Source organism: Misgurnus anguillicaudatus, chromosome 9 (assembly GCF_027580225.2).
Source record: "Misgurnus anguillicaudatus chromosome 9, ASM2758022v2, whole genome shotgun sequence".
Taxonomy (NCBI): domain Eukaryota; kingdom Metazoa; phylum Chordata; class Actinopteri; order Cypriniformes; family Cobitidae; genus Misgurnus; species Misgurnus anguillicaudatus.
Window position 1 is genome coordinate 20,218,580 of NC_073345.2, and position 26,330 is coordinate 20,244,909.

The window sequence follows — 26,330 nt, forward strand, 5'->3', positions numbered from 1 at the left end:
AGCAATTTTTTTTAAAAAATGAAACGAAAAAGGAAGTCGTGCAACACACAAGAAAAACTATTTATATAAATTCAAGTGTCACGAAAAAGACATTCGTGCTCAAGGCACGGAAAAAAGCTGAATTTCGTGCCATGGACACGAATAAATTGATCAAATTTTGCGTGACTATAACACGACTTTACGTGAGATCAGTCTGCATTAAAATGTACTTTTACCGTAATGTTCTTTGTTTCATTGCTCATGAACCTGAACAACTGTATAAAAGTATACTCTCAGATAAAGGTACAAGAAGTAGTTGTCACTGGGCCAGTAACTTTTTAAAAAGTATACATTTCTACATAAAAGGTACCAAAATGATACATATTAGGACCTTTTTGAAAGGTGGCACCCTAGTGACAACCTTTTTACCTTTTTCTGAGAGTGCAGCATGCATAGCTTTATACCTACACTGTAAAAAAAATTCTGTAGAAATTACAGTATTACTGTGTATTACTGGCAACTAGCTCCCAGTAACTTACTGTAGATTATACATTTATGTTATTTACTGGCAACAGTTTGTTCAAAGTTAAATGAACATGAAACATTTTCAGTCTTTATCTTCTACAGTAAGTTACTGGCAACCAGCTGCATAATTACAGCAATGTTTTTACAGTCTATTCTTAATAAGCTTTATTCAAATGTAATATTACTAATTAAATATGTTAATTTAATATTTTTGTTAATCACTTAAAAATTCATATAGAACATGAGCATACTGAGGATAATGAGATGCAATCAAAGATGTTCCCAAACTGAATAACACCGTTTAATAACCAAGTGTTTGGGAAAGAGATGAAATGCAAGGTGTTGAGATTGAACTTGATGCGATTACCTTAGCCTATCAATTCTTAAGCTGGCAAAGTAGAGTCGCTCAGGTATGAGAACAGGTTCTGTGCCTTTAACTGCCTGCTCTCATTACCATTCAGAGGGAAATAGACTGAAACAAAAGCAGTCTCTGCTCCTCTTTTATTCTGGTGGGAGACGAGCTAAGAATACAAACCTCAGCGCTTGTATGCTTTCCTCTATCTGCCTGTGTTCATTACATAGAGCTCTGTGTTAATACCAGAAACCATCTGAGCAAATAATGGCAGTTCGCTGCTATGCTAATGCTCCCTCTGGTATTGTATCTGTCTAACGCTCTCTCTGTGTGTGTGTGTATGTGTGTGTTTGAGTTATGATCCTGTTAAATTATTGTAAACATCTGCCGGTGTTAGCGGGGTAGACCGTGAAAGCCCTGAATAACTGCTGCCATCTTGCGTGAGTGCCACAGTTTTAAGGTGATTACTGCCGATACTTATAATGACAGATGAAAGTGAGAACATTAAGATGATTTTAATCATTAAATATATCGAGTTGTATATGCACATACATGAAAAGACAAGTATGAACCGTAGACCAGTCCATTGAAAACGTTTGAGCGTGATAACCTTGCCAAAAATTATAACTAGGTGTTTCTCAGTGTTATTTCTTCTAACCTCCTAACTATCTTTGGAAATCATGTCTCTCATATATATATATATATATATATATATATATATATATATATATATATACAATGCTACCTCAGTGCACTGAGCTAATGAGTCTTTTAATTAGTTCTCGCTCTTAAAATGAAACAGATTTTTTTTAAATGATCATTTGAGAAAGACAGCAGGGTCCAAATTGTATATTCGCTTTGCTAGGCCTTAGGAAGTTAAGCATCATTAGGGGTGCCAAGCGCTGGCAATGCTCTTGAAGGTCATGTGACCTAAGGCATGGGGTTCAGGAAGCTGGGGGTGGTATGAGGTACATGAATGCAGCTCTGATGCTGAATAGCTTTTGTGCAGCGAGCGGGGTCCCATCTTTGGCTGCTCTTTGACCCAGATATGATCTCATGAACGAGTAAGTTTAGACACTGAGGACCGAATTGTGAATCTGGTCTTGTCCAAATCCTTTTGATTGTCTTCCCCGCTAAGCCGTGCCTGCAGGCCTGTATACGCAACCAGTGGACGACCTCCAAAAGATGATTTTGCAAAACAAGTAACAGCCTGCAAATGCCACTTGAAGCCATGTGTTATGACTGTGTATGGGTTTTAGGAATTACATGGGTATTTTTGGCTTGCCAACATTCCGTTCTTGGTTGATAATAAAATTCTAGGAATTGTGTTGTGTTTGCTGTATTTTTTTTTATTAGAGATACTAGTCATTGTTAATCTGTGGTATGTAATGATGTCCACAGCCAGGCCTGTGTAAAGCCATGCTGTTACATGGCCTTAGAAGCCCTCTGCTGGTCAAAGTGCAAACATCAAGGGTCTGTCAAATCCTGTATGTGGCAGTATATCACTGGCCGTTTCTCAATCCGAAGGCTGCAGCCTCCAAAGGTCGCATTTGCAGGCTGCATACGTCATCATTCAGAATATTAACAATTATAAAGTTGACTATTATTCTTAGTTAATCGTAAATTGTTTTAATATGCTTATGACTTGCGAATGTAATGCTCAGTTTACTTAAATTAACCAGGCTTGATGACGTATGCAGCCTGCATATGCGAGCTCCGGAGGCTGCAACCTTCGGATTGAGAAACGGTCACTGCCTATGTCGCAGGGGCAGTAACCTTTGCAAAGAGTTCATCAAAGATACATATTGGTATCAAATTATACATATTAGGACCTTTTCAAAAGGTACTGACCGACTGACAGTTAGGAACCATATTGTATCTTACATGTTTAATTATAGCATACTGAATATTAATAAAAGTGCCAGCTAGAAATAAGTTTATGTATAGAGGGTTGCATTTGCAAGTTCTAAAAGTCTGAGACTATGCTAAAATGTAGAATTTAAAATCTAATTTAAACCTGGAAATAACATTCGCAGATCTCATGCTGGGATAGCATGGATCATCAGGTTTTGTGCAAATATGCCAGCTTGAGTGCCTGCTGTCATTAAAGCAAATGAACTACACGAAACCAAGAAGTCCTTAAGTTCAAAATCTTTTTAAATGTCATGAAAATTAAATTTTATTAACTTATAAAACGGTTAGTTTCAGTCATTGATTCTGATTTACGCTAAAACGCACGCGACCGCAGCACCCAATGATTCTACTGTATGTATCACTGCGCCCTTATCAACCACCGTTATGCGCTGCGTGCGCAGTATCATCACGATTAGTCACGTGTGAACTGAAGGGCGTTGTGCACGACACAAAACAGCATACTTTATTGATTTTGTAAAACGGTTACCACACAAAACAAACATTGAAGCAAAAAATATGTATCAACGCAACTTTAATAGTAAAATCACTAAAAGACTTACTTCCGCTTGCAAAATAGTCCCTGACTCACCCCGCCACATCAACGTCGTGTACTTTGCTATTGTTACGTAAAACAGCATTTTGGTAAGTTTTCCCAGACTTTTGTTCTCTAAGTTTTAAAATGCAACAAAATATTTATATCTTAGTAAAATAGGCTAACCTCAATATCCTTTCTGTTGGAAATTCAGCACTGTTGCAGGCACAACACAGAGCGTGCTGACAGGCCGAAGAGATGTAGCTGCATTGATTGTATTGGGATCAATGCTCCCATTTACTGTCTAACTGATTTTTTTTCTTTAATTATGTAGTGTCGATGGCATTTATCCAATCACCCCAGGCCTGCTGAGTGCATTCCCAGTGAGGTGAAAATCTTTACAATTAGTACATTTAGTGTCAGTCCACGGGCAATGAATAATAGTCAACACCCTTCTGGGCTGCAAGAGAAGAAAAACAATACAGACATAGACAAAACAACACGTCAAGTTATATAAATACATACACATTACTGGGGACTTTAATCAAAGAGGCGGATTTCAATAACAGGATATAATTTTTGTCAAACACCGTACTACAGATTTTACAATGTACACAAATTTAATTGAATGGCCAAAACTGTGTCACATTCAGTGGCGACTCGTGACTGCTCATCCGAATTCAATTCAGTGTCGTGTGTGTTGCTCGTGTTTTCAAAATATGTGCTTGTTGCATCACGTGAACCATGTGCATCATGTGTTTTGTCAAAATAAGTGCCTGCTGCACACGCGTCAAAACCGTTTATGACAAAAGAGACGCTCACGTTCACAAAATACACCCAAGCACCAGATTAAGCATGAGATTATGCGAGTATCTGGCAAACGCGAGCATCTATTAACCCTTTAGACGCGTCTGCAGCATGAACTCACTTTGACAAGACACGTGATGCACACAGGTTCACTCGACTCGCCAAACACACACCTTGAAATTACGAACCACACACATGACGGACTACATACATGTTGTGATGAACTTCGCATCGTGCGCCCTCGAATAAAGAAGTCACCGGCCGCCACTGATCACAGTTATACAATTCAAACAATTATACAGTATGTACTAAAATTTCAGTTTGAGGAAAGCATGTTTGAATCCACTGTAATCACTTTCATGCAGAAAACAGGTAACAGATTAAAAAGCTTCAGGCACAATATATCAATGAAAGATCTGAAGAAATATTTGTTATACAACAGTGAGTCCAGTCTATTAATCTGGATATAACAAGGCATTCAAAAGCGCATATATTTTAATGTAACTGCACTGGAACTCTGTATTCATTTCTTGCTCTCACTTTGTCTTGTTTGAAACAATTTTTTAATGGCAGAACAAAAAATAAATAAACCGAAAAGCTGGCTATATTCTGTCTGAAATGTATGTCGCATGATATGAACGTCTGGTGGATAAAAGCACACATGCTGGTGTACTTAATATCCATTGTGATATTTAGTTCGACCACTCATATTAAAGGGGCCATGTCACAAGACTTTTTTAAGATGTCAAATAAATCTTTGGTGTCCCCAGAGCACATATGTGAAGTTTTAGCTCAAAATACCATATAAATAATTTATTATAGCATGTTAAAATTGCCAGTTTGTAGGTGTGTGCAAAAATGTGCCGTTTTGGGTGTGTCCTTTAAAATGCAAATGAGCTGATGAAATTCAAACACTGATCACAATGATAGTGGTTTGTTGCAATTAAAACTCAATTGTGCTTTTCTCTGCACTAAATGGCAGTGCTGTGGTTGGATAGTGCAGATTAAGGGGTGGTATTATTATGACATCATAAGGAGAGCCAAATTTTAACGACCTATTTTTTCATGTGCTTGTAGAGAATGGTTATTGGGTTGATCTTTTTCACATTTTCTAGGTTGATAGAAGCACTGGGGACCCAATCATAGCACTTAAACATGGAAAAGTCCGATTTTCATGCCATGGCCCCTTTAAAATGTTTATGTAATAAAGAAAAATCTGTTGTACTGTAGCAGCTGTCATGGATCTGTTCATCACAGCAGTCCACAAGTACAGTAATAACTTCTTAAGTAAGCACATTTCTGCGTCATGGTGCACAACAAGTTATTCTGCTGTGAGATAGCAATCACATTACCAGCACATTCACTTACATCGACCACTGCTTTTATTTTAAGCAGCGAGATACAGTTGGCGCCTTCTATCTGTGATCCATCTCTGCGGTCAGGCGTTCTGCCATACAGACCAGAGTGTGCCCAACGTGATGCTGTAGGTCAACACGGTCAGCAGGTAGACTCTGAACAACAGGACGTCCAGTACGTACCCTACCTGCAGCCACTCTTTAGCAATCTCCCTGCTCTCGTCCTTCTTCTCTATGAACTGACGGATGGTGGTGATCTCGTGCAAAATGCTGTCCATGACAGGAGCGCCGCTGTCCCGCGTTGTCAGACCCAAACCCAAGCTTCTCCCCGTGTCTCTGGATCCCTCGCAGCTGTGATGGTTGCAGCGCACTGCTTAAAGAATGACAGGTGAATCTCAAAACTTGTATGGCATCATGAAGCACCTGCGTTTATGTTTAAACTCTAGCTGATTTTCTAGCTGATCAGCCTATTGGAAAACCCCACTGGAATGGGTTTCTTCCTGGTCTTAGATGGTCAACTACTTTGGACTAGGTAATGGTTTGGACCAGTTGGAGACTAGTTACCACGTTCGAGAACACGGCTATATTTTTCTGCAGAGCAAACAGAGATCCCCTTGCGGCTACATCAAAAATGTACTGCAATTACATGAACTCCCACCTGTGTTCATGTTGTTCTCTTTGTAGAGAGGTACGTCAGATCCCTGAGAGAGGAGGGTGCAGAACTTCTTATTGCGAATGCAGAGCAGGGCCGTGGCCTTCTCAAGCACCAGGTGCTTGACCCACTGGGGCACACGGGACTGCAGATCCTGTTTGTGCACCAGCCGCACGATCAGAACCGTCTCTGTCAGACTGATCACCAGCAGAGCCATGCACACCACAAAATACACACCTGGAGACAGACATGAATCATTTGTTATGTTCCCTCTGAATTTGGTTTTGGTTAAACAAAATCTTTTTTACGCGTAGCTCCAAAGAAACTCTTTAAGGATGAAAATCTAATGCAGATTTTTGTTTTAGATTATTTAAAGGCAGGGTGCATGATCTTTGAAAAACACTTTGGAATAGGGATTTGGCTACCAAACACCCTTGTAGCCAATCAGCAGTAAGGGGCGTGCCTACTAAATGACATCGTTTCCTGGGTTGCGTATGTGTGGGGCGGGTCAATCATCAGAGAGCATAAGATGCCTTTAAATATGTAACATCTTATGTGGGCTCCTATAGGTAAGTAAGTGAACGTTATTTTTTCAATCACATTAAGTCGCTATTACGAATTTGAAATCTAAGTAGCACTCTAGGATGCTCTTCTTATCTTACACATCTCTGTACAAGCTTATTCACAGCGCCAGTTGTTACATGCTGAAAATCAATGGACGTGGACTGGCTCCAGTTTAAACATAGCCCATTCATTTAGCTCTGATTCAAGAATCCTCAAGCTTTTGTATCACTGTGTGGAGGTGTTTTCATTCTGTGTGGGAGAATCGGGCCACATAATATGTTTAATCGCATATGGGAATTCCACTTCGCTACATATAAATTGCAATTTTTTTAAAGGTACAGTGTGTAATTTTTAGAAGGATCTCTTGACAGAAATGCAAAATAATATACAAAACTATATTATCAGGGGTGTATAAAGACCTTTCATAATGAACCATTATGTTTTTATAACCTTAGAATGAGACATTTTTATCTACATAAGCAGAGGGTCCCTTTACATGGAAGACGCATTTTGTGCCGCCATGTTTCTACAGAAGCTCTTAACAGACAAACTTTTTTATTAAGTTGCCTCTAACAATGACATGTTTGTCCTGTGTCGGCTACTGTAGCTTCTCTACGCTTTTCAAAAGCATGGGGTGAGCTTTGAACTGAGCTGTTGGTTCCAATTTGCAACCTCACCACTAGATGCCGCTAAAAATTACACACTGCACCTTTAATTAATGCATAAGGCAAAATTTATATCTTACATAACAGCAGCAGCAGGTCATTATCCAGGGATGTACACAGCACTGAAAAGCTTTTAAAAAATTTCTTTAATTTTACATTATCTTGAAATCTGTTACATTTACTTCAAATTTAGTTGTTTAATGTTTGCACCAAATAATATCTTATCATTTAAAAAGCATTGCTTTAGGTTCTGTGTTCTTGTATAGCTGAGTGATAAAGCATTGGATTACCAACGCATAAGGTCATGGGTTTAAAACGCCGGGAAGACACAAAAAATGTGTACCGTTAAATGCCCTGTAGGTCGCTTTGAATAAAAGACGGTGTCTGCCAAATGCATAAATATCAATATAAAAGTACAGGTCAAAGGGAAATGAGTCACAAAGACAAATTACCAGTGTGGCCAATTACTCTTACTGAAATTAATTGCATGTAACTTATTAAAAAATATGTCTGTAGTCTAAAAAAGTAACTGTAGTTAAAGGAAAACACCACCATTTTTAAATATTTTACTATGTTCTTAGCTCAAATTAGACGAGTTAATACATACCTATTTTTTGTCAATGCGTGCATTTAATCTTTGTACAGCGCGTTGTGAATGTGTTAGCATTTAGCCTAGCCCCATTCAATCATTAGGATCCAAACAGGGATGAATTTAGAAGCCACCAAACACTTCCATGTTGTCCGTATTTAAAGACTGTTACATGAGTAGTTAAACGAGTAAGTATGGTGGCACAAAATAAAACGTGGCGATTTTTTTAACCAGATAAAAATAAAAACTATATTGTATGGCGGAAGAGCACTTAGTTTGCACCTCGGGCGCAGTAATATTGATGGAAGTTTGAGTGAGAGCGAGAGTAACAGTCTTTAAATAGGGAAAACATGGAAGTGTTTGGTGGCTTCTAAATTCATCCCTGTTTGGATACTAAGGAATGAATGTGGCTAGGCTAAATGCTAACACGTTCATGACGCGCTGTACAAAGAGTAAGTGTGCACATTGATAAAAGATATGTATGTATTAATTCATCTAAGTTGAGGTAAGAACATAGTAAAATATTGAAAAACTGTGGTGTTTTCTTTTTAAAGGATTTTTTTTCAGAAAATGAAAATGAAAGGTACAAATTGTATTCATTATTGATGTGTGTTTCCTTCCTGCTATAAATGAAATGAATACAGTAGATGCGTTTACCGATGAGTGGGGTCCCTATGGCAGTAGCTGGCAGGGTGTCAGAAACAATGATGAGAAAGACTGAATATCCCAAGAGAAGAGTGATTTTGAAGGAGACTCGCTCTCCACTGTCTGGAGGCAGGTAAAACCCAACTATGTCCATCACCATCAGGAATATACTGGGCAACAAGAGGTTTACTGTATAGAACAGAGGTCTACGTCGAATCACAATCTGTTTATAGTAAAAGAGACACATTTTAGTCATGTCATAATGTGATGGTCTTTCTGTTATAGTTTTTTACTTTACTGCAGTCATTCGGATTGTATACAATTAGTGATGTTTTCAACAAACTGTACTTTAAAATAATGACTCATCATGTTACAGTAATTGTGGTGAATTAGTTTCTGACTGTAAAAAAAATGTATCTGTGACATTATTATTTGCAAATGCACATGTGTGCTGTGGCTCGATTTGGTGTTATTTTGATACTTACATTAAACTTCATTTCAGCGTACAATTCATCTACTTCCACACTGAAGCCTGTGTATTTGGTGAGAACATGACGCAGTTCCCATTCACCCTGATTCATGAACACCTTCTTGTCATACATTACTTCCTCAGGTGACCTTATGAGACTGATGTTTATGTCCTTTACTACATGGAGAGATCAGGCTAAAGATTAGATTATTAAGTTCAATATAGCAAAAAATCCCTATATATACGTAACCGTACCATGTAAAATATTAAAATAATAACTAAAGTATTTGCTACTAGAGTTGATTATGTACCTATGGACTAATCTCTTTGGTACTGAGGTACTAATATGAACTCTTTAGGTGCAAAAGGGTGCCACCCCAATGACAGCTAGGGACCATTTTTGATTGTAAAGTAATTACTACAAAATACAGTACAACAGTTTACTACATTTTACTACAGTTATTGTAAATGTTAAAGTTTTTTACTGCAGTTTTTCATGTTTGGTATATTTGTAAAAGTGCTATTTTGTGGGGGGGGGTGAATAATTTGAGCAGTCCAAAAATAATCCTTATTTCTACCTTTAACATGATTTTTTGAAATAGCAACTTGATGTTTGTTTTTATTGTAATTAGCTTTCATGCTTCAGTTTCCTGCATAATTGAAGATCACATCTCTTAAAATCCTTTTAGATTTGGATTCTGAGTGTAGGAGGATTTCTACAGAAATGTGTTTACTTACTCGTGTGCAGCCAGCTCTGGAAAGTCAGGCTACAGTTTTGGACATCAAACGGAAAGTTATAGATGTTAAGGGAACAGGCTGTCACCACCTGGATGGGTTTATAGTTGCGCACAGTTCCGTTGTGGTTCACATAGACGTATGGGATATCAGGAGACTTTCCGACATCCACACTTCGGACGCAAAAGACGGAAGAAAACTGGGTATAGCTTATTTTGTGTTTTATTATCATTTTTTATTCAATATTTCTTTAAAACTAGTGCATTTTTATAACTGGTGCGATGCTTTAAAGCAGGGCTTCCCAATTCTGGTCCTAAGGACCGCCTTCCAAAAAGTTTTAGATGTTTGCTTATTTAAAACACCTGATTCAACTAATCAGCCTCCTTCCAAAATGGTAAACATGTCTCCCTAACAAGCTGATGAGTTAAAGGGGCCATGCACAAGACTTTTTTAAGATGTCAAATAAATCTTTGGTGTCCCCAGAGCACAAATGTGAAGTTTTAGCTCAAAATACCATATAAATAATTTATTGTAACATGTTAAAATTGCTACTTTTTAGGTGTGTGCAAAAATGTGCCATTTTTGCGTGTGTCCTTTAAAATGCACATGAGCTGATACAAACACTGATCACAATGATGGTGGTTTGTTGCAATTCAAACTCAATTGTGCTTTTCTCTGCACTAAATGGCAGTGCAGATTAAGGGGTGGTATTATTATAATAAGAGCTCCTTATGACATCATAAGGAGAGCCACATTTCAACAACCTATTTTTTCATGTGCTTGTAGAGAATGGTTTACCAAAGCTAAGTTACTGGGTTGATCTTTTTCACATTTTCTAGGTTGATAGAAGCACTGGGGACCCAATCATAGCACTTAAACATGGAAAAAGTCAGATTTATTGCCATGGCCCCTTTAAATCAGGTGTGTTAAATAAGCAGACATCCAAACCCTTTGGAAGGGGGTCCTCGAGGACCAGGACTGGGAAGCACCGCTCCAAAGTGTTTGACAAAGGACATTGCACAATGACATAAAATGAACATGGAAACTGTCAACCAGATCCACTCTACTCACAACTCATTGATTAGGATATCAGGAATCCAGATGTTGGCAGTAGGCATGGAAATTTGCGTGACTTCATCAAATTCTTCAGGATCCCACACAAGGAACTCATCTGTCCATTGCTTTTGACAGACGAAAAATAAGAGGGGAAAAATGTCACAAAACATAAAAAGGAAAATGTTCAAGAAGTTAAAACTTGCAAAGTTTTGTATTTATGTATTTTATATCCTTTCAACTGTGTTATAAAACACGCCCAGGGTTGGGTACATCTGCATTATCAATAATTAATATCAAATTATGAATGCAAACTAGAAAATGGTGTATTTGTATATTTTATTTTGTATAGATTTTTGTACTTTTTCCATTTTTCTCCAACATACCTGTCTGTACCACACGTATGTTGTCAAGACCTGGTTTTTCTCATCCTATGTAGGTACATATATAGAAACAGATTATAATGTTTTAAAAATTCAATTTCATTAAACGTTAATAAAAGCAAATGTATTTTAGCAAATGTATTACATAATATATATTTTTGGTGGCACTTTACAATAATGCTGCATTTGTTAACATAAATCAACAATCATAAATTCCTCTAAAGCATTTATTTATTTTAACTAATGTTCATTTCAACAATAAAACTTTACTAATCCATGTTTTGAAGCAAAAGTTGTATCAGTTAACAATTGTTAATGCACATTGAATAAACATGAGCAAACAATGAACAATTATTGGCACTGACTAACATGATCAAAGATGAATAAATGCTATAGCCTAAACATTTGCTTATCGTGTTCGTTAATGCATTAACTGCGTATTGTTAATGTTAGCTAATGTGTTAACTAATGGTAATGAATGAGACTTTCATGTTAAGATTTTTGAGATATCTACCCACCACATTAAGAATAGCGTAAACCATTAAGTCAATTTCCACGTTGGTTGAATTTCTCCAGTCGTGTACTGGTCGAACTCCTTTCTTATATCCGGCACTTAAAAACTCATTTAACCGAACCAGTGTGGCATTGGCGAAACGCCCAGCATTGTTTCCCGTCTTCTTTACTGCACAAACACAACAGGCTGTCATCTTAACCTACCGCATTTAAAATTAATACACATACATTCATGCATAAGCTTTTAATTTATAGTAATGGATTAGTTTGAAGTACCTTCGGTACGTTGTAAGCATATTCGGACAACAGAAATAGGGCCGTAACCACAATAGATTTGACCAAGCTACGTCATTCCCAAATATTCACGCTTGTCGATAAATAGGGTCTTTGGAACATTTAACAAGGGATTTAATCCAAAACAAATATCAGTACATGCAAGCTACACATTTTTATTATTATTATTAATATTTATTTTATCATAAACTTGGGCAAAAATTAACACTGGTCGACATTTGCATTTATGCATTTGACGATTATATCAAACGCAATTGGCAGTACATGATGTAAGCTACTAATTATTTACTTAATTTTCAAACAGGCAAAAATACTGTCTAGGTTGGCATCCCTAAATGTTGAGACCCAGCCTTTGAGTAATGTAATTATTGCATGTTTTTCCGATTAAAAGCAAAGTCAAAAGTATGAGAAAAGTTACCTGAGCAAGCAAATGCAGCTCCACACATGAAAACGCAGAGCGCTGTCCAGAGTGCTGAAACCTTCATTTCTGCTGATTTGTTGCCGGTGTTTGTAGGATTCTGGCAGGCTGCTGTCCCGGGGCAGCTTCCAACTACTGATGCCCCCTAAGCTCCATTAGTTATCTCTAAGCTTCCCATAAGCGCTTAGGCTGTGTCAATTACAGCACTTAGTCCACCCGCCCTCAACTGCATCATCAATTGCAAGGGCCCACAGCACTTTAGACTATGCCCCAAGTCACCCACATCTAAAAGATTTAACAAAGCATTGCATTGTGTGCTTAAAGATTAACAAACTGCTATTTACGATTTATTGCTATTTTTGGTCGTAATCTGTATGGTTAATTGAAACTTTCTGAATACAGTGTCTTTAAATCGTTTAAACTTAAAAGGGTAAACAATTGATGTAGCTACTTTACATGCAAAACGTGCTTTCTGAAAATTAAGATATTGCTAGTGTTTGTCTTCTTAAAGTAACACAACAGAGGGCGTTGCATATCTATAACAGCTACCTTTGACATTTCACGGGTCATGTTTCTCCACCAAGTTCAAGTCAATTTCCATGAGCACTTAGACTACTACATTAAACTGTGATCTAATACTTCGTCCGGCCATGATGAGACTTAATTAGCCAGGCAATAGGCAGTTGATTAGATTTGTGTCAGAACAATATTATCAGAAGTTTGTGGAGAAATTGAATTAAGCCTTTTTTCCTGACTGGACAGGCATCTCTGAGATGCTGTTGTGTATGTAATGAAAACACACTGCGGTGACGTGTAGGTGATTATGGTTTATATTTCGGTAAGGAAGCTGGACTTTGATATATGATATTGCTACAGGTACAAGGGGGACTGTGTAAAGCCTTTAAAACTCAATTCAACTATTGTATTGTTATCTGTATGTATTATATATTTTTATTTTCTCTGAACGTCTGCAACTTTGCTTAGATACAGTATGTAAACAAAAAACAACCTTTTGATTTGCAGATCCTTACTGAAATATTTACGCATGTGTATTATTTTGCATTTATAAATAACTGCATGGATTTTCTTCAGGAGAATCAGAGATGAAGTATTTTATTAAAGAATTGTGTCAGACAGCTTGAAACACAATACTGGTCATAGGGTGTACACCTGCATTGGTAAAATGATAATGACAATGACCCTGTTCGGAGTTTTATATTATATATATATATATATATATATATATATATATATATTACAGTGATCCAATAGCCCTCCCTTTCTCAAACTGTTCTGTCACAAAGCTCAGCAGACTCGGGCCTTCAGGCCCCATCGTCAGTAAAATTTCCCCAAACTCCTTCTCATAACAAACTGTTTGTGCTGTACCTCTCTGTAACCTTTAAGATTGCTACACAAATACAACCACTGATGGTGAAACACAGTGCCTTTGTTCTCTAATGCATCATATCTCGCTATTTTTATCGATGTCACACGAATCTCTTCCAGGCCTAGCTGTGGAAAAACACTGTCATGTGCAAGCAACAGAGAGACAACTTAATTCATTTAGACCTTAACCATAAAACACACTAAAAATATACCATATAAAACATTTATATTAATCTTTAAAATAAAACACTTAACATTTCTCTACCATAAACATTCAACTCCCAAAAGTGCTATTACGCCATAAAATGTAGTTCCTCTTTTAAATCCTCTAGAAAAGCGCTACGTTTTATTTTGTACCACCAAACTTGCTCGTATAACTACTCATCTTAAATAGGAAAAACGTTGATGTGTTTGGTCACTTCTAACTTTATCTCTAAATGGTAGCATTGAATGAATGGGGCTAAGCTAAATGCTATCGGAGCGTCGCAGCGCGCTCCAGCGCTTACGTGCACGCACACAGATGATAGAGGGATCTATCAACAATTCTTAGTTAAGGTAATAACATAGTTTAATATTGAAAATGAGTAGACTATTCCTTTAATTCTATGTGGCATTGATTCAACAAGGTGCTGAAAGCATTCTTTAGAAATGTTGGCCCATATTGATAGGATAGCATCTTGCAGTTGATGGAGATTTGTGGGGTGCACATCCAGGGCACGAAGCTCCCACTCCACCACATCCCAAAGATGCTCTATTGGGTTGAGAACTGGTGACTGTGGGGGCCATTTTATACAGTGAACTCATTGTCATGTTCAAGTAACCAATTTGAAATAATTCGAGTTTTGTGACATGGTGCATTATCCGTCTGGAAGTAGCCATCAGAGGATGGGTACATGGTGGTCATAAAGGGATGGACATGGTCAGAAACAATGCCCAGGTAGGCCGTGGCATTTAAACAATGCCGAATTGGCACTAAGGGGCCTACAAAAACATCCCCCACACCATTACACCATTGCATTAATGAGAAATTGAACAGGTGTTCCTAATAATCCTTTGGGTGAGTGTACATTACTAATGTTTTAGCTTGAAGCTATTTTTATACATTCAACTAAAAGCATTGATCTTCTCGTGTACAGTGGTCACTGGTTACATTTTGAAGTAAACGTGGTAATAAATGAAACCCATGTGTGCATTTAAACATCATTTATTTCAATTACTGTGAATAATTCATTGTAGTACATAAAATGTATGACACAGCTAATGCAACTTAACTGCATGAATTATAAATGAACATTGCTGTTAACATAGTGCATAACCAATTTCTATAACCACCTAGTCCAGCTAGTTTCAAGCAATCATCTACACTGTACTGTATCTCCAAAAATTGGTAATATGTTGTTTGTCATTTTAATAAATGTACAGTGATTTTGAAAAATTTCAATTATTCCCCTTCTCTCCATTACCTCTCTTAACTAAACCGCTTAAAGGCGGAGTCCACGATGTTTGAAAAACGCTTTGGAAAAGGAGACGGGCCGACTACCAAAACACACTTATAGCCAATAAGCAGTAAGGAGCGTTTCTACTAACCGACATCCTTGCCGGGTTGCGTATGTGTGGGGCGGGTCTATCAACAGAAGGTCCAGATTCTATTGGGGTAGGGGCGTGTTTGTTTAGGTGATTTCAATTATCAACATTGGCTTTTAAACATCGTGGACTCCGCCTTTAACTACTACCGCTACTTTCAGAGTTTCACACCGAGCTCCATCCACTCCAAAGCAGCAGCAGAGTCATAGAGTAGATCAGCACAAGCATCACGTAAACTCGAAAGAGGAGCTTGTCTACTTTAAGGCACAGCGCCACCCAGTAAGCGTTTGCACTGCGTTCATTGTCCTCCTCCTGAAGGCACATTTTGAGATACACCATCTCCTGTAAGATTTTCTCAAGTGGAGAGTCACTGTGAGCGTCATCCGTGAGGGACACCAGATCTGTCTCTGAAGAAAAATCTAACTCGTAGCCTGAAAGAGTAACAGGGAACACAAATTAATTTTATATTTGATATTACCTAAAACTAAAAAGATGCTATATATGACGGTTGCCGGGATGTTGCTGTGTTGCTATGGCATTAAGCCTCCTGCATGCTAGGTGGTTACCGTGTTGTTGGTAATTGCTTGCAACCTCTACACCCTTAGGGCCTTATGATCATGTTTGTAGCGCAGTATGGGGTGAGTTCCACACCTATATTTTGCCTAATAGCATGTCTAATGATGACAAATGAATAAGAGTCTCACTCCTACCCCCTGACTGATCCACATCATACAGCGTCTTCACTGAAGTGAACGCACTCTCATTAAAGCTCTGGTCTGTTGAGCCGTATTTGTCGAGCAAACAAGCAGATATGGACATCTTTTTGACATCGCTCTCGCTGTAATGCAAAAGCTTCACCACGAAAATGGACTTTGCCAGACTGAGCACCAGCAGTGCCATACAGACAGCAAAGAAAATCCCTGTTATGAAACAAGAGGAGATCAGATTAGTGAGGGGAACTTGCTACCTGTTGAATTGTCTTTAATAGGCAAATGTAATTGGGAAGAGGATGAGCTCTGTCTGTATTACCAATAAGGGGCGTTTTAATGGCCGTAGCAGGGATTTCGTCCATTAGATTGACTCTGATCATGGTGTAGCCCAGAAGAATGCTGGTTTTAAAGGTGACACGAATTCCACTGTTTGGTGGCAAGTAGAAGCTGATGACATCCACAACCATGAAGAAGATACTGGGGATGAGAAGACTTACCACGTACTGCAGGGGGCGCCTGCGAATCAACACCTGTAGAGAGACAGAAAGACTGGGTTTATTTATTGCCTGTCCTAAAGCGGTGGTGTCTAAATAACAGGCTAAAGCCTTCTCCCCATTTCCTTGATTTGCTAAATCAAACCCAATTGCTCATTCCAGAAGCGAAATAGTTTTCCCACACTTCAGCTCCCCCTGAGAACCCAGATTTGATTCCTGAGCGGCCTCCCTGATCAACCCCACTGCCACTGAGAAGTGCCATTTCATCCCACTGCCCTTCATTTGGATCAGGACCATCCGTTTGACTTATCATGTTTAAGTCTGCTTAAATTTTCACAGTACAACAAAGACCAATTTCATACTGACTTAAACATGTCCCCCACCCATTCGGCCAGTGAGTAAAAACACAAATATGGATTCCTAAATGGCTTTGGCAATGAGCCGCAGAGCAAGGTGATCAAAGAACGCAGCCGTTTCCATGGTGTGTGCATCTTAGTGAAACACTATACGTGTGGATTGCCCACCAGCTCTGAGCTATTGGCCCATTCCTCCTACTAAACACGGCGCTCATTGATCAAATGCCAGAAAGACAGTCTCATTATTATCATCCTCGCTGTGTGCTGTCTGCCGCTAAGCCTCATCCATTAGCATTAGTGCGACTCCGCCATCAGCAACGCAAAGGTTGGAGAAAGGTTGTGACACATGTCAGGCTACTGTCAATACTCTGCATGTCGGATGGACAGTTACGTGCCAAATGGTTGTGTTCACGAAGAACACGAATAAATTGGAACGGAAACATTATGAATGCCCAGTGCCAGAAGAATCTAATACAAATTGAATATTCCTGCTGGTTTGGAGTCTGATGGAATCGGTTTTTATATTCTAATAAAATTCCACCTGATGCACATAAACGTTAAAAGGTGTTAAGCAGAACTGAGAGCTAAATATTTAAGCAAGGAATAAAGGGCCAGAGGCTGTGCGTTGTTAGGCACGATGTGAAGAAAATCCTTTAGTTGTGACTTTCACGCTACAGCGCATTGAGTACCGTATTGTTTTATAAAACAGTTATACAAATATTAAAGGAAAATAAATATTAATGTAACTTTTATGAAGAAAAATCTCTGAAAGCTGTCCTTCCTTTAGAAGGTTCCCAACCTTCACTGTAAAAAAATTCCGTAGAAATTACAATGTTATGGCAGCTGGGTTGCCAGTAACTTACCGTATATTTAAATTTATGTTATTTACTGACAAGAGTTTGTTCAAAGCCAAATAAATCCTAAACATCAACAAGTCTTGATCTTTACAGAATTACACCATACAATAACAGCCTCATCCAAAGCATTCTGGGAACCAGAAATCATCATCAACCTTTTTCTGTTTTTTGCTTCAGATTTTGTTTCCCAGAATGTTTTGCTTGATGTTTTTTTTTACTCTGTAAAGACAAAGACTTGTAAATATTAAATGTTCATTTAACTTTGAACAAAATGTTGCCACACTGTAAAAAAATTGGGTTGGCGGTAACTTACTGTAGATTTAAATTTATGTTATTTACTGGCAAAATTTTGTTCAAAGTTAAATGAACATTAAACATTTACAAATGTTGTAAAAAGTAAAACTAAAAAAACAGCATCAAGCAAAACATTCTGGAAAACAAAATCTGAAGCAAAAAAACAGAAAAAGGTTGATGATGATTTCTGGTTCCCAGAATGCTTTGCACGAGGCTGTTATTTTATAGTTTTATTCTGTAAAGATAAAGACTTGTTCATATTTAAAATTTATTTCACTTTGAAGAAACTCTTGCGAGTAAATAACATAAATTTAACTCTAAGGTAAGTTACTGGCAACCATCTTCCATAACTGTGTAATTTCTACTGAATTTTTTTACAGTGCAGTAAATAACATTTAAATCTATGGTAAGTTACCGGCAACCCAGCTGCAATAACATTGTAATTTCTACGGAATTTTTTACAGTGTGCACTGTAAAAAATTCTTTAGAAATTACAGTTTTACTGTGTATTACTGGCAACTAGTTGCCAGTAACTTACTGTAGATTTTACATTTATGTTTTTACAGGCAACAGTTTGTTCAGAGTTAAATAAAATGAAACATGTTCAGTCTTTATCTTCTAGAGTAAGTTACTGGCAACCAACTGCATAATTACAGCTAATTTTTACAATGTGGGATCTGGGCCCCTCTTTTGGGGGACGTGGGATCCGATATGCTTTGAGATGCATAAAATGTTACACTAATAATTTTATTTAAAATTATTTTTAAAAGCTTTTTTAAATTATATGCTTACAATGTCAAGATAAGAAAGTTAAAATATTCCCTTACGAATATTAAGTTAACATGGTTTTATTTGGTGTATTGACTACTATTAGCAAAACCATGGTTTTACTATAGTAGCCATTAACTATGTTTTTGTTTGCAAAACCATAGTTATTTTATGCACTGCAAAAAAAGATGTTCAAGAAAAAAATTCTTAGTATTGTTTTCAGTAAAAATATCAAAAAATTTTCTTGATGAGCATAATAAAAGAAAATAAGTCTAGTTTTAGACTAAAAGTATCACATTTAAGTGATTTTTTACATAAAACAAGCAAAAAAATCTGCTAGTAAGCAAAAATATCTTGAACATTTTTCTTAAAAACTAAATTCAAGAAACATTCAAGAAAAATGTGCTTACTCCATTGGCAGATTTTTTGCTTGTTTTATGCATACTAAGAACATTTTTTTCTTGAAAATCATTTTTGCAGTGTGTTAACCATGGTTAATTTTCTTAAAGGACATGTTCTGTTTTTTACACTTAAGATTGTTTATGATGAAACAGAACGGTTTTGACTGAAATTTGGACATATGATGCTGGCCCGAGACTTTTTGAGTGTTTCTTGTATCATCTCCCACCTCTATAATGGCTTTATAGGTGCACTGGAACAATCCTTCCTAAAATGCATGAAACTTTCATTTACAAAGACGTGAAACTCACCGAGTGGTCAGGGGTGTTCACTGATATGGTCACACAAAAAAACGCATTCCAACAGGTTTTATCGTAGTTTTTGTCCAACTCCATTGACTTGTATTAGATGTGCTGTGAGGTACGGTATTACTCCAAACCGGGAACGTTGTTTGTATTTTTGCAAATGGCAAAGGTGGATTATCGCCACCAACTGGGCTGGAGTGTCTATTATTCAAGCTCTCAGCTGAAGAATGTACGGGTGTGAGGCGTTTGGAAAAATAGGTCCACAAGTTTACAACAAATGCTAAAACATCTGTTGGAAAGCATCTTTTGCAGCGATTTTTGTGTGAGCATATCAGTAAACACCCCTGACCACTCGATGAGTTTCACGTCTTTGTAAATGAAAGTTTAATGCATTTTAAGAAGGATTGTTCCAGTGCACCCATGCAGCCACCGCAGAGGTGGGAGGTGAAACAACAAACACCCGAAAATTCTCGAGGCAACCGCATATGTTGAAATTTCAGTCAAAACCGTTCTACTTCATCATTAACAATCTGAAAACAGGGCTTTAAGTGAAAAATACCGAACTTGTCCTTTAAGGGTTAAATAAAATGTTATTTTGCTTGCTTCATCTCAACGTACTTGTCAATGTAACAGCAAAATCAAATGGAAAGATTGGGTTGGGGGCTCAGACTGTCTTATATGTACTTAGCGGGGACCCAAGGGACCAAGGTTGGGAACAACTGCTTTGGAAAATAGTCCGTGACCGACTGTGAATAGCAAACGGCATCGCTGTGTCCGAAATCATCTGCTTCCTTACTATATAGGTAAGTAGTATGTCTGAATTAATTCTAGAAACACTAAAAAACCTACTACTAGATTTTGAAGTGTGTATTCGGTTGACACTTTAATCCTGTGAGCGTCAGTGGTGTCACCAAATGAAAGAAGAAGGAGAGGCGTGATACAATTTTAAAATGTTGGAAAGTAGTAACATGGCTCAATTTAAATTTAAATACACTTTTTCATCATCCAAGTATTCTGGAGGCCTTATCCTAGTCCTAGACTAAAATGCATGTTTGAGCTTCCTTAATTTAAAAACATCTTGCACTGACATATCTTAACATATATCAATGGTTTGGTCTTAAGATGCACACCAGTGTTGTTTTTTGTAAGCTATATGTTTTTGTAAATACTGAAATAAAAAATAAACTGGAACTAACTGGTTTATAAGACACAATCAAGTTAATGTAAAGGTCATGAGACCAAAGAACACACACACAGATAAAACATACATATATTTCTTGAATTCACTGTAAGTCGGTTTGGATTAAAGCCTCTGTCAAATTCATAAATCAATTAAAATTCTGTGCTTTAAGATTCTTTGTTGCCTAAACATCTTTGGTATTTTCTATTTTATGCTAATGTTTTTTGTACCTATCCTTGAATGACATTTTACCCTCTTGATGCTCAGTATTGATTCTCACATTAAACTGAATGTGGGCATACTCCCGGTCATCTATATTCAAAGTCCAGTAGTGAGAAGGAATAGACAGCAGCTCCCATTCACTGTCATTCATGAACTCTTTGAATTGACTGGCGATTTCCTCAGCCGACCTCCACAGAGCTAAATCCAATTCATTCACTGTTAGAGAAACACATCATCAGAACTGTTGTCTTTGGAAATGTTTACATGTTTGATTAGGTCAAAAGTCTTTTCCTTCGTGAACCATTTGTGGAATTGTGTCAGCAAGTGGCTTTCAAAAGATTTTAAACCTCATCAAAAGCCACTTAGTCACCACAACTCTCAGTATACAAAGGAAAGGTTGTTTTAAAGGAGTGAAAGCACACCCTTGTGTATGTATGAGTAATTTACCTGAATGGAGCCAGCTGCGAAAGGTCAAAGTGCAGTTCTGCCTGTCAAAGGGAAATGCAAAAATCTCCAGGTGACAGGCCGAGACCACCTGCATGGGTTTGTAGTTTTTTACTGTTCCTGAACTGTTGACATAAACATATGGGATGACCGGGGATTTACCAACATCCACGCTGAAGAGAGAGGAATAAAGCAAATATAGCTTTAGACTCTTGATCACATTTTTTACATGCTTAAAAACTATACTGTAAAAATACTGTATTGTAAATGCATACAATTCGCTTATGATGATATCAGGCACCCAGATGGCATCTGAGGACAGCGAAATTTCAGTGAGTCCATCAAACTCTTCAGGATCCCAAACAAGAAACTCATCCCTCCATATCTAAAACATTAGAGTAACATGGTTTGCTGTTACTACCCAGTCCCATGAGATAGATTCAGACCTTTTAAACGTTCAGTCCTCAGTGTATCTCAAATTTCAGATGTTCAAAAATGTGATTACAAAAAAGAGTTTTTTTCAGTTTTTGAACACTAAACCTGAATGTGACACACATAAAACCTTAAAAACAGTATTTTTGAATTTCTTATTCTAGTATAAGTACAGAATGTGTGACTGTTTATGTGCTTCTTTTGGTTACATTTTGGGGGGTTTAATATTTAGAAAAAGAACAAAAAGACCTATGGGTTAAGATTCAAGATCGCCTGAACTGAAAGCAGCAGCAAGTGCAATATTTTTTAACACTTTTTATTTTATTTTTTTTAATTATGGTGGATTTTAAATAATTATTAATATATTTTTGACAATTTCAAAAAATAAAATCTCAAAAATAAGACATTTATTTGAGAAACACATAATATGATAACAAAAATTTCTTAAGAATTTAAGAGCTTTAATAAGATATTTTTACTTAGGATTTTGCAATATTAGGATTATGGGTAGCACTTTACAATAAGGTTCATTAGTTAACATTAGTTAATGTATTAACTAACATGAAAAAAACATGAGCAATACATTTGTTACAGTTTTTATTAATCTTTGTTAATGTTAGTTGATAGAAATAAAGCTTTTAATTGTTTGTTCATGTTAGTTCACAGTGCATTAACTAACATTAACAAGACTTTAATAAAGTATTACTCATTGTTGAAATTAACAATAACAAAGATTAACAAATGCTGTATAAGTGCAGTTCATTATTAGTTACATAATATAGTTAACTAATGTTAACTAATGAACCTTATTGTAAAGTGTTACCGGATTAGGCTACTATAAATCTACAGCAATAGACTATATAAATAGTATTACAGACACAACCAACTAAGCCGTTGACTACACCAAATAAAAAATTGATACCAACTTGACGATACCAAAGGCTCGTGGTAACCTTCTGAGTCTGTCCATCCTGTGAAAACAACCAAAATTATTATTTTTTTAATGGTGCATGAAAAAGCAAAAGACCAATGTACCATTTTTACAAAATATAAATTTGCACTGACAAACATTTTTATGTTACACATAAAGCTTGATTAATCGAATTATACATTTTAATTCAGTCTTGTATGTTGAATACAGAGGAACGTACCACATCAAGAACAGATTGGATTCTAAGGTCAATGTAGACAGTAGTTGGACTGGTCCAGTTCTGGACAGGCCGGACTCCACAGTCATATTTGCGAAGCAATAACCTTGTGAGTTGGTTTACAGCAGATCTCTTTGGTTTGTCACAAACCCGTTGAGCCTGAGAAATAGCTGTGCATATTGTGAGTTTTGAAGATATACTTAAAAAGTGATGTTTAACCGTATACAAAATTAAATCACATTCATTGTAAAGCTCATGAATATAGGCCACTGAAAGGTTAGGTGGCTTTTACAACATTTCAACTTTCACTAAACGTTCACTTTTTGAATATTAAATGTTACTCCAAACAACGATAACTGAAAGACTGTATAATTAAAAAAGCAACAGGACTTACCTGACAGCAAAAAAGAAATCAATAGCACAGAATTCATCCTGAAAGTTAAATTCCAGCTTTGCAAGAAAAATACAGCTTCATTCAAATGTCTTTTCTTCAGCGTTTAAAATGTTAACCTTTCCAAACTGCCTTTTAATACACAACAAATGCCATGAAGCATCAGAATTGCTGTCATACATATGACTGCAACAAATACACTGCTGCAACTTGCTCGCCACTCCAGCAAATTGATTTTCCATTATGATGGTAAGAAGATATGGCTTTTGGACGGATGTGTACTCCCAGCATGTAGATGTAGACCCTAAGCAATGATTTCATCATGATTGTGTCATTCCTTTCTTTGTTTCTTATATGATAATATCCTATGCTATTTTTTTGTAGTTAAAATGGGATAGTTAAAAAAGATTGGTGCATATGTTAATACACTCTCAAAAAAAATGGTAAAAAGTCACAGGGACGGTAAAGTGCACCTATTTCATTGCTAAAAACAACATTATTTTGTTTTTTTTGTATAATACAATGTGTTCGCATGGTTCATGGTTAAAAAAAACATTATTTTCCACATACCGTACATTTAACTCCAGATATGCACTGATTTTGTACAAAAGACATTGATCTGAAAAGCACTGTGTCTCTGATTGGCCAGCTAATCTGTACATTCTGATTGGCCTGAATAATAAATCTTTGGTGTCGTCAGAGTATGTATGTGAAGTTTTAGCTCAAATTCCATATAATTTATTATAACATGTTAAACATTTTTGTGTGTCATAATTTGTCACATGCTTGTGGAGAATGGTTTACCAAAACTAAGTTTTGGGTTGTTCTTTTTCACATTTTCTAGGTTGATACAAGCACTATGGACCCAATTATAGCACTTAACCTCCTAAGACCTGATCTTTGGTTTGTCTTTTTTCAGCTTTCTTCCAGCTACTTAGGGTTAGGAAGAAGAACCAATAAATATAATAACCAAATATTTTTCTTTGAACATGAAGCAGTGTAATTGTCCACATTTGTGTACAAGAAGTTTATCATGGTGCAAACAACAAAAAATGGGATGTCCACATATGTGGACACACCAGGTCTTAGGAGGTTAAAGATGGAAAAGTCAGATTTGTCCCCATTAAAACATTTTTATTTGTGGTAAATGGTATTTCATATTTTATCCAATTTTATCAAAACTCATTCATAAGTACTCTAAAAAATGCTGGGTTATTTTCATCCCAGCATTGGGTCAAAAAGGGACGAGCCCAGCCCACTGGGTGGGAATTTAACCCATGTTGGGTGGTTTCAACCCAAAATGCTGGGTTGTTTTAACTCATTTAACTCATTCAAATATAAAAATGTTATGGGTTCATTTCAACCCAGCTGCTTTGCGCATCCCTTGTTGACTCAACTGGCTGAGTGTATATCACAAAATTCTGTTTAGAAGCTATAAATGATTGTGACAAAGATGTTATGATATAGGCGTTGCATCATTAAAAGGGTCATTCTACAGAAATGTCAATTTTTCTGTCCCTAGCCTTTACAGAAACATTACACTTGAAAAACACTTTAGGGTTACATTTTTTTATATATTTTAAAATGAAACAATATGTTATTTGAACAATAATTACCAAACACCACAGAAGTGCCCGTCCCCACAGTCATGTAAAGAAGGAAAAATGCTTTATTTTGAAATCAAAAACATTGTTTTCTTCCATTTAAAATACAATAATGTGTCCATAACTATATATGATGTAGACTACATAAAAAAGCTAAATAAATGTTATAAAATATATAATGAAAGTAGTGGTCACCTGGAGTTGTGTCACTGGTGTTAACAAAAAAGCTCTTATTTTTAAATCAAAATCACACTGATGACATCACTTGACTTCCTTCTTTCAAATTCCTGAAGATCTGTGAAGAGAAGCCCATGGTAAGTTCACTGTCTCTTTTCAGAAATCTTCTCATTTATATCATGATTTCATATGAAGCTTTTAGTTTAAGTCACTGGTATGACCTCATTAACTCTTTAGGAATTGCAAAAAAATTGAATTCAAATGGATTAAACTGCTTAATTTAGTGAATATACAATGATTGACAACATGTGGTTTGATACTTTGCACCAGCAATTTTGTAAAATGCAGTTTTCATGAAAATTGTCACTGGTGTTACTGTCACTGGTGTTACCTTCCTTATGGGTAACACCAGTAAAGAACAGTAACACCAGTGACTGGTGATTTTTTGTGTCACTGGTGTTACTGTGTTTTTTTCTTTCACTTTTAATAAAATCCTTCACGTGTAACGTGATGATCATTTTAAATTCATTGAATTCTGCTACACTTAAGAATTAAGCTTTAAAGCTGAAAAAAATTCATAAACACCTTTAATATTGCTAAAGAAGTAAAGTAACACCAGTAATAAAAAACATGTATGCAGTCTTTAAGTACATGCACACACACAAAACAATCATTAAGCTGTCATTTATGTATACTCATAAAGTCAAAGAATAATCTAATAATGTGGTCTAAGTTTAAATGTTAGAATAAGTCAATTTAAAAACATCTTGCCATACCAAAAGTGGACGTTTCTGTAGAATGACCCAAAACATACTAGTTCAGTGCATTATGTACTGTGCAAGAAAAATGAGTAAGAAATAATTTTTTCCCTTTAAATATTTTATCCTAGATCACTGACAAACAGTAAAATATCACAACATTGTTAAGGGTGTTTAGATAACTGTATTGTAAAACAAGACAAAAACTGAGTTATATAAAAATATATTTAAAAAAATGCGCATGTTATTTAGGCAAGTAAAATATTGTAAATGTCCATAATTTGTAAGAATAATTGACATTAGATTATTTTCTTGAAAATCTGTGACCGGATTATTCTAAAGTTCTCGACCTTTTTCCAAGAGCGCGCACGGAGATT

The 26,330-nt window shown here is 36.5% G+C and overlaps 2 protein-coding genes and 1 long non-coding RNA gene across 4 annotated transcripts; 1 reads left to right on the forward strand and 2 right to left on the reverse strand.

Moving 5' to 3' along the window:
• Window positions 1-4,989: 4,989 nt before the first annotated feature.
• On the reverse strand, window positions 4,990-12,908 carry htr3a (5-hydroxytryptamine (serotonin) receptor 3A). Of its 2 annotated transcripts, none has more exons than XM_055181106.2 (9): window positions 12,445-12,908; window positions 11,738-11,901; window positions 11,223-11,267; window positions 10,855-10,964; window positions 9,787-9,956; window positions 9,065-9,225; window positions 8,592-8,802; window positions 6,123-6,353; window positions 4,990-5,837 (listed from the first exon to the last, which is right to left on the reverse strand). In XM_055181106.2, the coding sequence occupies exons 1-9, from the start codon at window positions 12,509-12,511 to the stop codon at window positions 5,548-5,550; spliced, it is 1,449 nt and encodes a 482-aa protein (XP_055037081.2). In that variant the 5' UTR covers window positions 12,512-12,908; the 3' UTR covers window positions 4,990-5,547. The 2 variants fall into 2 exon arrangements, with proteins under 2 accessions (XP_055037081.2, XP_055037082.2); XM_055181107.2 differs by having other exon boundaries at window positions 4,990-5,834; window positions 12,445-12,904.
• Window positions 8,795-11,186, forward strand: LOC141366104 (uncharacterized). Its single transcript, XR_012371122.1, has 3 exons — window positions 8,795-9,192; window positions 9,738-9,986; window positions 10,869-11,186. It is a non-coding gene; the product is annotated as an uncharacterized lncRNA (long non-coding RNA).
• Window positions 12,909-14,961: 2,053 nt separating the features above from the next.
• On the reverse strand, window positions 14,962-21,822 carry LOC129424084 (5-hydroxytryptamine receptor 3A). Its single transcript, XM_055180655.2, has 6 exons — window positions 21,719-21,822; window positions 21,447-21,616; window positions 21,058-21,215; window positions 16,444-16,654; window positions 16,125-16,334; window positions 14,962-15,845 (listed from the first exon to the last, which is right to left on the reverse strand). The coding sequence occupies exons 2-6, from the start codon at window positions 21,538-21,540 to the stop codon at window positions 15,580-15,582; spliced, it is 939 nt and encodes a 312-aa protein (XP_055036630.1). The 5' UTR covers window positions 21,541-21,616; window positions 21,719-21,822; the 3' UTR covers window positions 14,962-15,579.
• Between the last annotated feature and the right edge of the window lie 4,508 nt (window positions 21,823-26,330).

Excerpts from the sequence above, each read along its gene's own strand:
- LOC129424084 (XM_055180655.2), bottom strand. The coding sequence starts at position 21,540 with ATGCAGGTGGTCTCGGCCTGTCACCTGGAGATTTTTGCATTTCCCTTT. Across the intron at positions 21,216-21,446 it reads TCGCAGCTGGCTCCATTCAG|TGAATGAATTGGATTTAGCT; the intron begins GTAAATTACTCA and ends TTTCTCTAACAG. Across the intron at positions 16,655-21,057 it reads ATGCCCACATTCAGTTTAAT|GTGTTGATTCGCAGGCGCCC; the intron begins GTGAGAATCAAT and ends GTCTCTCTACAG.
- htr3a (XM_055181106.2), bottom strand. The coding sequence starts at position 12,511 with ATGAAGGTTTCAGCACTCTGGACAGCGCTCTGCGTTTTCATGTGTGGA. Across the intron at positions 11,268-11,737 it reads TTTACGCTATTCTTAATGTG|GATGAGAAAAACCAGGTCTT; the intron begins GTGGGTAGATAT and ends GTACCTACATAG. Across the intron at positions 9,957-10,854 it reads GATATCCTAATCAATGAGTT|TGTGGATGTCGGAAAGTCTC; the intron begins GTGAGTAGAGTG and ends TTGCGTCCGAAG.